At 46.0% G+C, this 16,779-nt stretch overlaps 2 protein-coding genes across 2 annotated transcripts in view; one reads left to right on the top strand and one right to left on the bottom strand.

Annotated features, from left to right (window-relative positions):
• The window catches only part of CUL4A (cullin 4A), a 46,330-nt gene extending 39,398 nt beyond the window's left edge, over positions 1 to 6,932 (top strand). Inside the window, exons 19-20 of the mRNA XM_049647254.1 lie at positions 3,820 to 3,972; positions 5,510 to 6,932. Of these exons, the coding sequence (XP_049503211.1) occupies positions 3,820 to 3,972; positions 5,510 to 5,605 (249 nt within the window). The 3' untranslated portion in view covers positions 5,606 to 6,932. The remainder of the gene's footprint in view (positions 1 to 3,819; positions 3,973 to 5,509) is intronic.
• Positions 1 to 16,779, bottom strand: part of PCID2 (PCI domain containing 2) — a 129,106-nt gene that overhangs the window by 64,302 nt on the left and 48,025 nt on the right. The window lies entirely within an intron of this gene.

Here is a 16,779-nt window from a genome sequence, read left to right on the forward strand (position 1 = left end):
GGGGAGGCAGTGGGCCCTGGCATGTAAATGAGGAGAGGCCTAAAGGCACCAACCCATTCAGACAAGACCAGGGCAGCGTCACAGCTTCTTCACCCCCCGCAGTCGAGCGTGGTCGCTCCCTTACCTGGAAGTGTTCAGGTGGAGCCTGGTGGGAAAAGAAGTTCAGATTACACAAAAAGAAATGCAAAAGATCAGTAAGTATATGAAAGATGTTCATTCTCATCAGTAATTTTTTTAAATTCAAGTTAAAATAATACCCCAGGGCTGCCTGGGGGGCTCTGTCATCGAGCAGCAGACTCATGATTTCATGGGTCCAAGCCCCACAGAGCCTCCTTGGGATTCCCTCTCTCTCACTCTCTCTGCCCTTTCCCCACTTGCGTGCGCTTTTTTTTTTTTTTTTTTTAATTTTTATGTTTATTTTTGAGAGAGAGAGAGAGAGCGTAAGCAGAGGCAGAGAGAGAGGGAGGCACAGAATCCGAAGCAGCTCCAGGCTCCAAGCTGTCAGCACAGAGCCCGAAGCAGGGCTTGAACCCACAAACCACGAGATCATGACCTGAGCCGAAGTCAGTGCTTAACTGACTGAGCCACCCAGCCACCCCCGGTCTTTCAAATAAGTAAAAACTTTAATAAAATAATACTCCACTTTTCATCTGTCAACATGGGAAACGTTTAAAAGTTTGATGATATCCAGAGTCGGCAAGTATATGGGAAAACAGGCATTCTTTTTGTGCTTTTACTTTATTTTTAATGTTATTTTTGAGAGAGAACGAGGAGGGGAGGGATAGAGAGGGGGGACAAAATCCCAAGCAGGCTCTGAGCTGTCCAGCACGGAGCCCAACACGGGACTCGAACTCATGAACTGTGAGATCATGACCTGAGCCGAAGTCGGCACTTAACCGACTGAGCCACCCAGGTGTGCTTATTTCAAAGTGGGACTGTCACCTCTGTCCCCTGGAGATGACCTCTACTGCCACTTCGACGTGCAGGTTTTTCCTGTGGTGTAAATGTCTAATCTTGTTTTTTCTGTAATGGGATCACTCTGCAGATGGCATTTATATGTGCCGTTGTGCAGTCTGGTCTTGTTACTGTGGGTCTGCTTCCATGTCAGGACTTGGTTTCTCACGGGTGCAGAGTAGTTGGTCCTGTGTCCCTCAGGAGCTCGGCAGCACCCTTGGGGAAAGGCATTCAGGTGGTTTCGATCTCTACTGGAAATAAGGTTACATTAAACATCCTGTGTACCTATTAGCTTGTTTCTTCAGTATAAAATCTTTGCCCTGGGATTACAGGGTCAAAGAATGTGGACTTTTGTTAGTCTGGCCACTCTTTTCCAAATGGAAGCCTGACAGATCTTCCCAGATTTCAGTGTCCGGTTTCACAAGAGGGCCAGCCCTCCCTCTGCCCGCCCTGTTCTTACAGGCACAGATAGTTCATTGCCATTTTAGATTGAATTTCTTTGAGCATCTTTATGCCATTGAGTAGCTTATGCACATCATGTCTTTCTGATCTTTAATTCTTCATGTTTTGTTTTTTAATATTTATTTTTGAGAGAGAGAGAGCGTGGGGGAGGGGCAGAGAGAGAGGGAGACACAGAATCCGAAGCAGGCTCCAGGCTCCGAGCTGTTAGCACAGAGCCCGACGCGGGGCTTGAACTCACGAACCCAAGATCATGAGCTGAGCTGAAGTCGGATGCTTAACTGACTGAGCCACCCGGGTGCCCCTAACCCAATGTTTTTTTTAAAATTACTTGTACTTTTCTATTAGTTTTTACATGTAAGTTTTTCTTTGAGCAACGTAGAAATTAATATCAAAAAGCAATCTAACTACTCTTCCTGTTCTAAAACTGAATTGAAAATACCGTTCTCTGACAACTTATTTGAATTGTCACCTTTGTTATATATTAAATTCACATATTACGAGTCAGTTTTTAAATTCTCTTCTACAAATTCTATTGATCTCTTTCATATCCAGGACCCAAATTCTTTTAGTTAATTTACCCATTCCTATAAATTTATTCTCCCAGTAAGTTTGAGAATAATTTTATTGTGTCTTTGCCCTCCAAATAAGAACATTAACATTTTTTATTCAAAGTGCATTACACAGTTTTCAGTTTTCATTTTGGCTATACTAAATCTGATTCTTATCTGTGTATATATATAAATATAAGTCTCTTCTCTTCATGGGAGTTTTCTACTAAAAGTCTTGGCATATTTCTTATTAGATGATTCAACAAATACTCATTAAGCACCTACTAAGGCGTAGGTCCTCTGTGAAGCACTGAGAATTCATCCGTGAATAATAACTTATTCTTATAAATCTTGGTTTCAAGGAACTTTCAGCAGACAGGTACCAGATGATTACACATTGTTTAACTTACTACACTTGAGGTAGGAGACAAAAGCACAGTCCCACACCGTGGGTCAGGGAAGGCTTTCCCACCGAAGGCCATGCTGAGCCAGGTGAGGCCTGAGGAGGCAGGCCACAGACAGGTTATATACAGACTGGTCAGAGCTATGAAGAATTTGGGGAAGCCACTGAAGGTTTTAAGCAAGAAGGGCCAATAAAATGCTGGCACCTATTAAGGGGATCTTTTCTGTTTACATGTGTAACCAGTTATTGCCAGTATGTATATATTAACACCATTTACCCTTGTGTACTCTTCCTGTGTCCAGCCACTTCACGAAATTCTCGTTGGCTTTGATGGTTTTTCAGTTGATTTTCTCGGATTTTTGGATTCGTAGCTTATCTACAAATAATTACCACGTGTCTGCTCCAATTTGCTATAGTTCTTTTGTTCTCTTACTGCGCAGCTAGAACTTTGAAAATCACATTTGTATGAAATAATGGTGCTACCAGGCTTTTTCTTCACTTCCTGATTTTTTTTATCTCAAGTGCCTGGAACATTAACCTATTTGGGGTGGTGGATCCCTTTGGAAGTGCGATGGAAGCGTGGCTTCTCCTTTTCTGAAACTCACTTACCTTACATGCAGGCACAGACCTGTCTCCTGTAGATCAAACAGGCCTCCAGTAGGTTGCTGTTAACTAACATGAAGTTGTTATCAGGAGCTGTGCTTTGCTTCTGGTAACAGCTTTTTATCATGTTCAGGTGGGGTTTTTTTCATTGCTATTTGTACGTTAATTTGTTTTAGATCAAGGATAGGTTTTCAGTTTTTTTGTGCCTTTGCAGTGTCTGTCAAGAGATCACATAATCGCTGTGACCTCAACACAACTGTGATGAAATTCATTCCATTCCTAGGTTTCCTGATGCTGAGCAAAGCTTGCATTTCTGGAATAAACTCTGGTAGCTATTGTGTTTTATTCTGCTTTCTCTTCTGTGCTACTGGATCTAATCCAGGATTATATACAGTTGATAGTGTTTTGTAGCTTTTTTATGAGGGGAATGTAACTTTACATTCTTTTTCAAGCTTTGGTACTGAAGTTGAGCTATTCTTGGGAAGCTAGGTTTTGCTAGAACAAATAAAAATGCATAACAGAATAGGATTTACCCAATGTTTGGCCTTTCTCTGCATCAAATTTTCTTATCAGGGGTGCCTGGGTGGCTCAGTTGGTTGAGCATCCAACTTGATTTCGGCTCAGGTCGTGATCTCACAGTCAGTCCTGAGATCAAGCCCTGCATCAGGTTCCGTGCTGAGTGTGGAACCTGCTTCAGGTTCTCTCCCTCCCCTGCCTGTGCTCGAGTGTTCTCTCTCTCTCCCTCTGTCTCTCTCTCAAATAAGAAAAAAGTTTCCCATTAAACTCAACAATATGAAATAACACCCAACTGTATCTTTACACTTCACTTGTGTGTGTGTCTGTGTGCAGATTGAGGAACAAGCCAGCACCACTGAGAGAGTGTTTCAGGACAGACAATATCAGATTGACGCTGCTATCGTCAGAATAATGAAGATGAGAAAGACTCTTGGTCATAACCTTCTAGTTTCTGAATTGTATAATCAGCTGAAATTTCCAGTAAAGGTAAATGCACATTAGCTTAATTAAACTTAAAGTATTGCGCCGAACATTGAAAAAGCATGTTCAGTTCCTAACACATTAGAATCATTTGTCCTGCATTACAGGTGATCATTTACTACAGAAATCTGCTTGTGTGTGCACACCAAATGTCAAAAAACTGGCAAGTGGGGACAGTAGGGTTTTTATCCCAAATGCTCTTTGTAACCGTCCCAGGAACTAGAGGCCCCAAATCTGCCACGGCAGAGACGTTGTTGACACCTTGTTAGGAGGGGGAGGGGGCCAGGGCAGGTGCTGTAGCTCCAGGCGGGGTTTCTCAGTGGGGTGGCTATTCAGGTCATGCCCTGTGATTGCAGGGAAGTCCTACTAGCTGCTCATTTATTCAGCACTGACAAGCTCCAGAGCATTTTCTGTTTTGGTGATACCTCCTCATTTCTGTGCATGAGAAAGTCAACCCTGAATCCTGCCTGTGCCTGCGTGTTTCTAGGCTGGAGGGTTTCTGCCCTGGCTGTACTTGGAGCACTGACCAGGTAGGGAAGTGTTAGGAAGAGCTCTTGAAAACAGGCGCGTCCACCTGGGAAGTATGGGACTCGTGAGGCCTGGCCCTACAGAGACTGAGCCTGTGGGGTGAAGCTCCCTGGTTCTGCGGGGTCCCGTTGGGCAGAGGAGCAGCCGGCCCTCCATCCTCACTGAGGGAGTCAGGGTGAGCAGACACCGTGTTCCCCTGGGCGAGCACGCGGCTGCCATGTCCTCTGCCACGCAGGTGTGGGCGCCCAGCCCTGCTGTGTACACCCTTCTTTCCCCCTCGGGCCAGAGCCAGCGCCCACTTTCCCTCTTACAGACGAGAGGCCCAGCAGTTACAGCACTGACCAGTGGGAGGCATATGCGGTGGCTGTAGCAGCCTGCTCTGCCCTGGCAGGACCTCGCGTGGGTCTCACTGCATCTCATGAATGCTCCATCCGTCACTCGATAGAAAGTTAGGCCTTTTGATGGAATGTGCCCTTGAAGGGAGAAGCTTGCTCATAAATGTCAATATAAGTGTGCTTTCTACCACGGCGGAGCCAGAGACGTCCTCGCGGGGCTCGCTTGTTATGGTGTCAGTCATCTGTGGACCTGTGGTTACACATCAGCAGCACATGCAGGAAATACAGGACTTGGGGACAGATGTCCTTGCAAAGGATGAAGCTGCCCTGAGACGTTACCAGATTCCCCTTTCAGACCAATGAAAACGTGCCACCCAGTAGGATGTGCCCTGCTTATGCGTTCGTTCGTGCTGGCAAAAAAGGGTTTTCATCTCCTCCCTCTCAGCCTGCTCAGACAGTAAATTCACACGAGAGTGCTTGAATCAAGAGGCCATGTTAGCATTGTCTCTGAAGGAAGGACTTGGATTGTCTTCGTTTTATAATTTTGTTATAATTATAAATAGTTTACCTGTAGATACGTATATTTTATATAATTATAATTACTTGCTTCGCGCATATGTTTCCCCGTGTTTGTAAATTTACCGCCACTATAATTGAGGGGTTTCGTTTCTCTTTTTTAGCCTGGAGATTTGAAAAAGAGAATTGAATCTCTTATAGACAGAGACTATATGGAGAGAGACAAAGACAATCCGAATCAGTACCACTACGTGGCCTGATGTGTCGGCCAGCCGTGTTCTCTCAGCGAGACCCTAGAATGTATCTTCAGAGCGGTGAAGCATTTCTGTGCCGTTCCCAGGACTTCTGAGATTGAGCCAGCGTGGAGACTTTTGGATTAGAAGGAAAGGATGATTCTCAGATCACCCTTCACAGAAGAGCTTAGGGGTTTGCCAGCGGCACGTGTGTCTTTCCTCCAGTTCTTCCTCTTACTCTTTTCGGTGTTTAAACTGTCGCAGCTGCTCGGGCAGAATGACTTTGAGATTGGACGAGAAGATATTGGGTAAAAGAGGTTCCTTTGAAGGTGTTGCTTTTGTAGCAGAAAGCTGACAGCTTGGTGTGGGGTGTGTGTGTGCGTGTGATCACAGATGCACAGTTAGACCCTCCGTGCTGTGTCCGTGGGCTGCAGAGTGGGCTGGTGTGCTCCTGAAGGCAGGGGCTCCTGGTGGATGGGCATGTAGGTTGGAAACCAGAGCCCTTCGTTGGCGAGCATTAGGAAGAAACAGTGTCAAGAACTGACTCCTCAGTTATGCAACGTCGATACCGACATCTGTCCGTTTCCTTTATCTTCCATGTTTTTACACTCTGATGACAGACTTCCCAGAGCGAGGTTTCTCGGCGAGACCCCTCCTTGCCGAGACAGCACTGGGGGCATGCTCACTGCGGTGAACTCACGAGCGTCTGAGTTGCTTGTGAATTTTCTGTTTAGGGGTCCAGGGAGCAGTGTGATTGCACCCACTCTTCTAAGATTGTGTCTCGCAGCCCCTGCTCTTCGCACCGAGGTGACCGCTGTCTGGTTTCCTGACTGCAGTATTTGTATGATGGCGTACAGTCGCTCTAACAGAGTTTGGTTTGCTTTACAGCCTTATGCAGGGAAGCTTGTTGTCCACGCTGTGACCACTGTAAGGTGTGGCGGGAGACACTCGAGTCCTGATGTTGGGAAGGTGGTTTTGTCAAAAGATTAAAGGATTTTGTTGGCACCTGGTTTCATGTTGTGTGTGTACAGGTGAGGTTGTGTGGGGGCCGACGATGTCAGTACCGTGAACTGTAACAAAGATCCTTTTCTGGTAACATTTCAGAGTACTTTATATTTTACATAATAGCATGTTTCACTTTGATTAAAAGCTACCAAAGGAATTTTGATCATGGTATAAGTGTTTAAAGCAATATTTTCTGGGATATACCAAGTTTATATAATTTGATTTTGTGCTAAATTATTAAAAACTTCTCCCTTTTTGAAACATGCGTGTTTAAAATATGACATCTTATGGGTTTCCATGTGAAAATCTCGCCCTTCAAGTATCCTCATTATTTCTATATTTGTAAATTTTCATTTGTGAGTTCTATGATTTGTGGTCTACAAAGACCAAATAGATTTCTACTTCTTAAATTTTATGTTCATTATTTCTAGAGATTGTTAATATTGTAATTTAATGTAGACTTACTCTGAATAAAATTAGTTTAATTGGCCTTAAAATTACATTAATAAAACTCGTGCTGTGTGAACTACACATTCCTCCTAACTCTTTAGCGACTTAAACTTTGTGACCAGTACAGCGAACAGAGGAACCCAGCAGCAGGCCAGGCACGGTCACAGTCATCTCCCGGGAGATGGGCCATCGCACCCTTCTCCACCACAGACTGCACCCGGTGGGGCCGGCAGGCCGAGCAGACCGAGCAGATCACGCTCTCACAGATCAGGTAGCATCTGTGTTGTTGCAGTGAGAGGCCAGCGTGGCGGAGCAAATGGGACAGGGGAGACGAGGGCAGGGAAGGACACTTAGACGAGAGAGAAGCCGTGAAATGGGAAAGGAGGTGAGAGGATTTATGGATAAATGATTGCGTGCCCAGGAAATCTAAGGGAAACAACTAAAAAGCTGTGACCACAAAAAGAACAAAGCTTTTAACAGAACACAAAATTAGCAGGAAAGTCATGATATAACAGAAGATCACGTTTTCAGCAACAACAAAAAGTGACAACATGCCTCATAGCAAACAGAATATCCACATGAAAAGCATTTTCACGTAACTGAGGAGCACAGAGAAAACCTGAGTGAGGAAGAGGAGTGGCTGTTCTCACATTTATCTGTGCAGCATCTGAACGTGCCACACTCCCCCCTACTTCAGAACACAAACAGGGGCGCCTGGGGGGCTCAGTCGGTTGAGCATCTCCGACTTCGGTTCCGGTCATGATCTCGCAGTCCGTGAGTTCGAGCCCCGCATTGGGCTCTGTGCCGACAGTTCGGGGCCTGGAGCCTGCTTCTGATTCTGTGTCTCCGTCTCTCTCTGCCCCTCCCCCACTCGTGCTCTGTCTCTGTCTCAGAAATAAACAAACATTAAAAAAAACACAAACAGGGTGATTCTAAAGCTAAAATTGAGGGGCATCTGGGTGGTTCAGTGGGTTAAGCGTTGGACTTCGGCTCGGGTCATGATCTCACGGTTTGTGGGTTCGAGGCCCGCGTTGGGCTCTGTGCTAACAGCTCGGAGCCTGGAGCCTGTTTGGATTCTCTGTGTCCCTCTCTCTCTGCCCCTCCCCAGCTCTTGCTCTGCCTCTCTCTCAAAATAAATAAACATTAAACAATGGTTTTTTTTTTTTAGTGTTTCTTTTCGAGAGAGAAAGAGTTTATGTGGGGGGAGGGTGGACGTGCTCTGGATGAGCTTCACCGCGATGTGGCAGCAGGGATGTGTGTGGGTAGCACATGCCCACTGCCATTTCCAGAAAGGAGAAAAGCCACAGCTGGAGGCAGGGTGGTCTCCGAGGGATCATTTTGAGAAAGTCGGTTCAGCAGCTTTGCAGTTGTCTGGGCATCATCCTGGGGAGGCTGGCCCCCTGAGCCAGGCGGGGGTGCCCCCAGGGTGGGCAGGAGAGGGCACAAGCCTGGGGTCGGCTCCAGAAGGGTGAAAAGTGTGAGTGTCTGGAGGCGCCTGGGCAAAGAGGGAGATGGGAGAGCCAGGACAGGGACCTGGAGAGAAGGTCCACCCCCTTGGCGTGTGCTCCAGAGAAGCTGTGATGCAAGGAGCAGGGCAGCTGGCCTGCAGGTGGCAGGGAGTGGGAGGCGGGCCCATGGTGAGGGGACCCAGGTGACAAGACGTCCAGCGGGTGTGGGGTGCAGGAAAGCAGGGCCTGGGGCAGCGTTGAGGACAGTGGAGGTGCGGGAAGAGCCTCCAGGACAGGGAGGCCAAGTCCAGGTGCCTCCCAGCATCACCTGCAGGGGAGAGGAGCGAGGGGAGGAACCAAGAGGCCTGACAGGGGAAGAGCAGTGACCGGTGCTAGGGTTCAGGGGGCTTGGCTTGCCGGGAGGTGAGCAGAAGGGGGCGGTCCAGGCGTCCCGGAGGTGGCCCCGGAGCCTCAGTTATGATGTGGGGTGACAGTCGCAGCGAACTAACTTACGAGCACATTTCTGACTTTGAGACACCTATACTGTCGACCCAACAGAGTCCACTGCCTGGTGATTATGCTGCTCACTGCATTGGCCTTGATAGAATTCCAAAGTGGCTTGTGTGTCAGTGGGGGTGTGAGTGGGTCAGCATGAGGGGGAGTGAGTGTGCAGGAGTGGGAGAGCAAGTGTGAGCTCAAGTGGGTGTGTGAGAGTGAGCTTGAGCAAGTTGCAGGGAAGCAAGCGTGAACTCAAGCAAGTGTGCGGGAGAGCAAGTGTGAACTCAAGCGGGTGTGCAAGAGGGTGAGCTCCAGTGAGTGTGCGGGAGAGCAAGCATGAGCTCAAGCGGGCATGCAGGTGCGCAGGGGAGCGGGTGTGCATGGGAGCAAGTGTGAGCTTGAGTGAGTGTACAGGGGAGCAAGTGTGAGTTCAAGTGAGTGTGCAGGGTAGTGGGTATACAGGAGAACAAGTGTGTGGGAGCTCGAGTGGGCATGCGGGGGAGCGAGTGTGCCAAGGAACCAAGGAGGAAAGTTTGAGGAAAGAAATGGCCAGTCTTTGTGTTAGTAACCAGGGGCCATTGCAGGTGGTGCAGGGCGGTGGCGGGGGGGTGGTGGAGGGGGAGTGGGGGGGGATGAAGGCAGGGGCAAGGCAGGGGCGAGGCAAGGTTTCATCTGGATGAGGAAACGAGCAGAGGAAAGGGCTCAAGAGGGGAGAGAGGGGTCAAGCCTAGGGGCACATGCATGTGTGTGTATGTGTATTTGTATGTGTGCATGTTTGTGTGTGTACACACGTTTGTATATATGTATGTGTTTGTATATTTGCGTGTGTGTTTGTGTGTATACACACGTGTGTTTATGTATGTGTATTTGCGTGTGCATGGGTGTGTTCTTGCTAGAACAGGCCGTAATGTAAAAGTAGGTACAGGTGGGGATAAAGGCAAAGCAACAGGCTGCAAAGCTGGGGAGACTTAAGGGTTTCTGTTACCAGTGATGCAGGAATCAAGGTCAGTTCCTTAGAAAGCAGAGATGTTGCATTTGACAGTGGACGTGGTGTGCTGGGTCTGCTTCTCAGTGATGGAATGTTCTCAAGGCACCAGAGTCAATGGAGAGATATAGTTAAAGGCTGCAGGGTTTTTTTAATTTTTTTTTTTTACATTCATTTATTTTTGAGAGACAGAGAGTGTGAGCAGGGGAGGGGCAGAGAGAGAGGGAGACACAGAGTCTGAAGCAGGCTCCAGACTCTGAGCTGTCAGCACAGGGCCTGACACGGGGTTCGAACGCACGAACTGTGAGATCACGACCTGAGCTGAAGTCAGACACGTAACCAACTGAGCCACCCAGGTGCCCTGGCTGCAGTTCTGAAGTCAGATGCACCAGGGGCTAAAGCCTGGCTCTGTCACGATCTGGGTGCCCCTACGAAAATTACTTAAATTCTCTAAACTTGGTTTTCTTATATTTTATAAGGAGTTAAGGTGCTTATTATTAGCTCATGGGGTTGTTGTGAGTTGAAGCATACAAACATATTCCTAACTTGTACCCCTCCCACAAAAGGGCACGTCGGTGCACATCACAGATTTGCAGTGCAGTTCTCGGTTAGGAGAGACCTCCAGCATAAATCTGAAATCTGCCCACAGGAGGGCAGGAAAGTAAGGGGAGGGAATAAAGAGCAGAAATAAGAAAGACGAGACAGACACCCCCAGATAGAGAATTAAGACCAAGGTCCACATCATACACTAGACACACACTTTAAATAGAAAAACATGAAAACCAATCAGGAAAGCACTCCTCAGTGCTCACACGAACACCAAGTAGACCTTGGGACAAGGAGTATTCCCAGAGAGGAAGAGGCTGTTTCATAGAGAAAGGAGGCACTCATCAGATTTAACCCTGAATGTACCGGGCTCTTGTGACAGCATCAGAACGCATGGAACAGAACCTGACAGAGCTGGAAAGAGCAAGCAGAGACACAGACAAATCCGTGAGTTCAGTCGGAGGCTTCAGAATTCTCTCGTACCTGACGAACAGGAAAAACACAGACCCACCTTATGGATAATTACACGATACTACACCCGACAGCAGCACATTCTTTCCAGTGCTTGGGGACATGCGTCAAGGTAGGCATACAGGGGGACATCAAACAAGTCTCATGCTTAAAAGGCCTGAAATTCTACAGAATATGTCTTCTGACCACAATGGAATTAAATTAGAAATCTTAAGAAATAATACTAAATAAAAATTCAAAATCTAACAGGAAGAGCACTGTTAATAACTAAATGCTTGGAAATTAAGCAACACACTCTTTCTTTGAAGATATTAAGTAATCTCTGGACCTAACATGGGGCCCAAACTTAACAACCCTGTGGGGAAAACAAAACAACTTACAACACTGAGATCAAGAGTCACACATTCCTCCGACTGAGCCAGCCCCAGCTGGCTTCTAAATAAATACGCCAGTAATTCTAAAACAGATAAAGTAAGTAAATGATACACTTTTAAATAAATAACCCATGAGTCAAAACCCACAAGGAAAATTAGAAGATATTTTGAATGAATAGGAAAATACAACATATAAAAGTGTACAAAATACTGCTAAAGAGATGCCTACGGGGAAATTGACGGCTTCAAATGCTTCCATTAGAAAGAGGAGAGGTTTAAATACAGTGATGTAAGCATCTACCTTCAAAAGCCAGAAACAGAAGAGCAACTTAAAACCAAAGTAAATAGATGGAAGGAAATAGTACAAGTAGACATCAAAGAAATGGAAAATGGACAGAGGAATCAATAAAATCCAAAGCGGTTTGTTCATTTGAGAAGGCCAACAGAATGGAAGAGCCTTTAGCTGGACCAGTTAAAGACAGAGGTTAACAAACGTTATTATCAACACCAGCAATGAAGGGGCATGGTGACAGATCCTAGGGAGAACGTCTCAGGTCGGTTTATGCCAGTGAATTCTACAACTTAGACGGCACAGCCAAATGCCATGAAATTCACAAATTATCCAAGTGGACACAGGAAGAAACAGAATAATGGAATTTATAGTTTAAAATCTTTCCACAAAGAAAACCCCAGGAACAGAGAGTCTACTGGTGAATTCTATTAAACCTTCAAGGAAGAAGTAACACCAATCTTACACAGCCTTTCAAAAACCAGGAGAGAATACCTCACACCTATTTTTGAGTCCAGCATTACCCCAATACAAAAACCAGACAAGAAACTTATAGACCAAATATTAGCAATTTGAGTCCAGCAATATATAAAATCAATACACCAAAACCTAGTGTAATTTTCCTCAGAAGTAGAAGGTTGATTGAACGTTTGAAAATCTAAGAAGAAATAAAAACATAATCATCTCAATAGAAGAAGCATTTGATGAAGTTTAACACTGTTGATTTAAAAAACAACACCTAGCAAACTAGGAATAGAAACGAACTTCCTCACATTTACTAGAGATTTAAGTTAACATTACGTTACATGGCAACAGACTGCAAGCTTTGGCCTGGAGGCTGGGACGAGACTGGGGTGGAGGTCTTAGCCACTGCACCAAGACAGGAAAAAGAAAGAAAACTCATAGAGATGGGAGGGAGTTAGTAGTCTTTATTCACACGACATGGTCATGGGGGTAGAACGAATCAAATCTACAAAACTGCTACCAGAGCTAATGAGCCAATTTAGCAAAGTCATAAGAGGTCGCTAAACAAAGGTCAACCGTATTTCTTTCCACATTCTAGCAACAACCAGAGAATGAAATTTAAAAGTACAGCCCCATTCACAGTAGCACCCAGAAATGTGTGGGATACAGAGAGAGAGATTACAGATTATGCACAAAGACATGTCCCCTGAAAATGAAAATAATTTAAAGGAGAGTAAAACAAATGAAGAGCCGCATCCGGTTGTTAACGCGTCCACTTTCTCCAAGGTGATAAGTACACTCGATGCCCGCCAAAATCCTTTATAGAAAATGGCAAACTCCTTTTAGAATGCCTACGAAATTCAAAGAGTCAACGCAACTTGTAAAAGAACAGCTGGAGACCTTACTCTCCCGAACTCTGCCAGATCTTTTGTGAAGCTAGAGACGGAGGCACCGTGGCGTCTGTGCAGATGAACCGAACGCATCAGGAAATGCCACGGCATGCCCACCTGTATGCAACCACGTCACTTTCAACAAAGATGCCAACGTAACTTAATGGCTCAGAAAAGTCTTTTTATCAAATAGCTGTCATATATCGGGGGGCGGGGGAGGAATGAACACTGATTTTTATCTCACACCTTGATCGTAGGCCCAATTGTAGAAGTTAAAACCATGAAACATCTAGAAGAAAACACAGGAGAAAATCATTAAGATGTTGGGAAATACAGAGATTTCTTAGAACACAAAAAACATGAAGCCTGAAGGAAATACCATTTAGATTTTAATTAAATTTAAAGCTTACTTTTTGAAAGATACTATTAAGAAATATAATAGCAAGCCGCATAATGGGAGAAAATATTTACAACACGTCGAAGTATTTCTATCCAGACTATATTAAAAAACAAACAAACACTTAGAACTCAAAAGCAATAAATCATTTTAACAAATTAGGACAAGGTTTGAACAGACACTAACCAAAGAAGATGGGTGAGTGGTTATGAGGCACATGGAAGGAACTTTCATGGCAATAGCCCCCAGGAAAATGCAAACTAGTCACAATTAGTGACAATGATGCGGCTATCCTGATTGCTTTTAATTGGGAAGGCTGGTAATATCAAGCATTGATAAGGATGTTACTGTTGATGTGAATATAGAATAGTGCCACTGCTTTGGAAAAGTATTCAACCGTTTCTTTTTAAACACAGACTCCCTTATGACCCAGCTTTTCCATTCTGAGGGATTTACCCAGGAGAAAGGAAAGTATCATCTGCCCAATGACACGGTTTTGAACAGTCATCACACTTTATTCGTAACAACACTGTCTTTCAGCAGGTGAATGGGTAAACAGGTGTCGTGCAGTGGAATCCACCCCATCCCCTCTGAGCAGGTCATGGGGTAACATGTGTTGAAGTATCTTTGTGTTGCTTTCAGTTCCCGTTCTGTCTCCCACCATTAGTAAAAGGCTCTGGTTAGCCACATCTCATTTCTCAAACTAGCACAGGCCCTAGTTAGCACCACCCCAGACCCCAGCGTCCAGACAGCAACAGGTGAGTATGTCACTGGGAACATGAGCATACCTGAACTTTCACAATTACTCCTGCTCCAAATGACTTGGAACTGTTTTGAGTTAATCTGCTTTCCAAGGAAGTAAACGTTTTGGTTCTTTTTTATGAGAGTTCCTTTTTCATAGCTCTCTAAAAGGAAGACTGCCTTGGTTTAAGTACTTCAAGGAATCTGTGGAAAGGAAGTTGTCAGAGATGTACACAAGACACGTATAGATGTTCTCAATGGCATGATTTATTTTGAGAGAGAAAATGAACAGGTGGGGAGGGGCAGAGAGAGAGGGAAAGAGAGAGTCCCAAGCAGGCTCTGTGCTGTCAGCATGGAGCCCGATTCGGGGCTCGAACTCATGAACCGTGAGATCATGACCTGAGCCAAAATCAAGAGTCAGACACTTAATTGACTGAGCCATCTAATGCACCTCAATGGCATTATTTTTCTAAATAACTTACTTTATTTTAGAGAGCACATGCACACGTGCGACCGGGGAAGAGGGGCAAAGGACGAGAATCTTGATCTCAGCACCCTGGGATCATGACCTGAGCTGAAATCAAGAGTTGGACACTCAGCCAACTGAGCCACCCAGGCACTACTCGTGGCATTATTTTAAACACCAAGAAAGTAAAGGCAGTCTAAGTGCCTTAAAGGAAAGGACTGATTTTCACAAGTGCTGGGTGAGAGGGGGTCTCGATTCTTTCTCCACGCAATAGCACACATTTCACTTGAAAGCTTATGGTTTTCTATTTTTCTGGCATGTTATTCATTCACTTATTCTGTAAACTTACAGTCTTACACTTTTCAACCACGATTTACTTGGCTTTTGTATAATTAATAAACCAAAAGTAAAAGTTCTTGCTGTAAACGGGCAAGAGAAGTGGGAAAGAGAAGTGAAAAATCTTGTCCCCAGGTAGTAAAGCACAGGAGGTGGCACAGACCCAGCTCTCATTGTGAGCGGCCCCGCAGAAAGCGCCTCCTCCTTGCAGGCCCAGTGCTGGGAAACCTTACTATTCTGCAAGTGACTGCCAGCCAGTTCGTGGGCAAAGAAAAAACGATGGAGAACTTGAGTGAAACAGAAATACAAGCAAATGCTCCAGCTGATGTGACCAGGCAATAGAAAATGTTATGCCCTTTAACGGTCACTGGCGGGGTATAAACTGCCAATATGTACTACACACCATTGCTTTTTACCTAGTAAATTTGTTCTGTTTATTTCAGTGACTATCCATCTCATGTGTCTTTTTTTTTTTTTTAATGTTTATTTTTGAGAGACAGAGACAGCGTGAGCAGGGGAGAGGCAGAGGGAGAGAGGGTGACACAGAATCGGAAGCAGGTTCCAGGCTTCAAGCTGTCAGCACAGAGCCCAACGCGGGGCTTGAACTCACAGACCGTGAGATCACGACCTGAGCGGAAGGCAGACACTTAGCCAGCTGAGCCACCCAGACACCCCTCGTGTCTTACAACACATGGCAGCTCCAGCCTCACTGGGTTCATCCTCACATTCCCCTTATTTGTAAGTTCTTCCACAGTGCAAAACTTGCAAAGCATCTACTTAATGTGTTTAACACCCTTAAAACAGTATTTTAAGAACTGCTAACTCCTACCCCTGCAAACATTAATAAAAGGAAACCTTGTTTAGAATGGAGGCCGGGTCGGGAGGGGACTGCCTGGGGGAAACACGCATGCCCAGCCACTGTCCTCAAGTGCAGATCTAACAGGAAGTCTGATTATATGTTAGAAACTGAGAGGAAGGGAAGCTGGACAGAAATGACAACAAGGAAGAACACAAAATTTACGAAAAGCAAACAAACATTAAGAACTAAGGCCGGAAAGCCACCAGAATCAAGGACTGTTCGGAAGAGTGACCGGCAGTAATCAACACACCTGCACTGAAGAGGCTCCAGGAACATTCCAGAGGTGGTGAGTTGGGGAGATCTCAGTGAAGCCACAGGACCGGAGAGGAAGGAAGGAGCTGGGAAACTGGGTGTCTGAGTAACTGTACCAGCCAAGGTGGGGGGAGGTAAAGGGAGGGGTGCCAGAGCTCCAGAAGGCAGTGAAAGACAAGACCCAGGGAGCCTTTAGGCAACCAGGGAAAGGTGCCTTTACACTCAGGCAATAAGGAGCAAGGCAGAAAGGTATTTCCGGAAGGTTCTAGAAGCACAAAGACTCGGATTTCCTTTGCTGTGGCACGCGGGGATATAAGCAACACCAGCGTTTCCGAACGTTCTAGATAAATGGTGCCCCCCTCCACGCCCCGTTCCGACACATCCTTCAGGAGGGCGTCACAGCTGGCAATCACTGTATAACCTCTGAACCCCATTCCTCCAAGATTTCGTCTAGCCCTAAGTTCCGCACTCTGAGTTGTTTACAAAAACGGGTTTTGGTTTGTTTCAAACGTGAGCTGTGACATTCGGTACACGTGTTCCACCCCTCCCCACCCTTGTCCCCCCACTTCAGCCTCCTCAAGCGTCAGTCGACCAGAGGAGCCCCGCGGCCAGAGTGCCCCACGCCACGAGAGAGGAGCACGTTAGCATCGCGGTCCTTGAGGAAACCCGCAGCCAGCGCGGGCCTCCCTGCGTCCCTGGGGCCCGGGGGCCCCGCGTCTCGGGTCGCGC

This window comes from Panthera uncia (genome assembly GCF_023721935.1).
Source record: "Panthera uncia isolate 11264 chromosome A1 unlocalized genomic scaffold, Puncia_PCG_1.0 HiC_scaffold_16, whole genome shotgun sequence".
NCBI classification, from domain to species: Eukaryota; Metazoa; Chordata; class Mammalia; order Carnivora; family Felidae; genus Panthera; species Panthera uncia.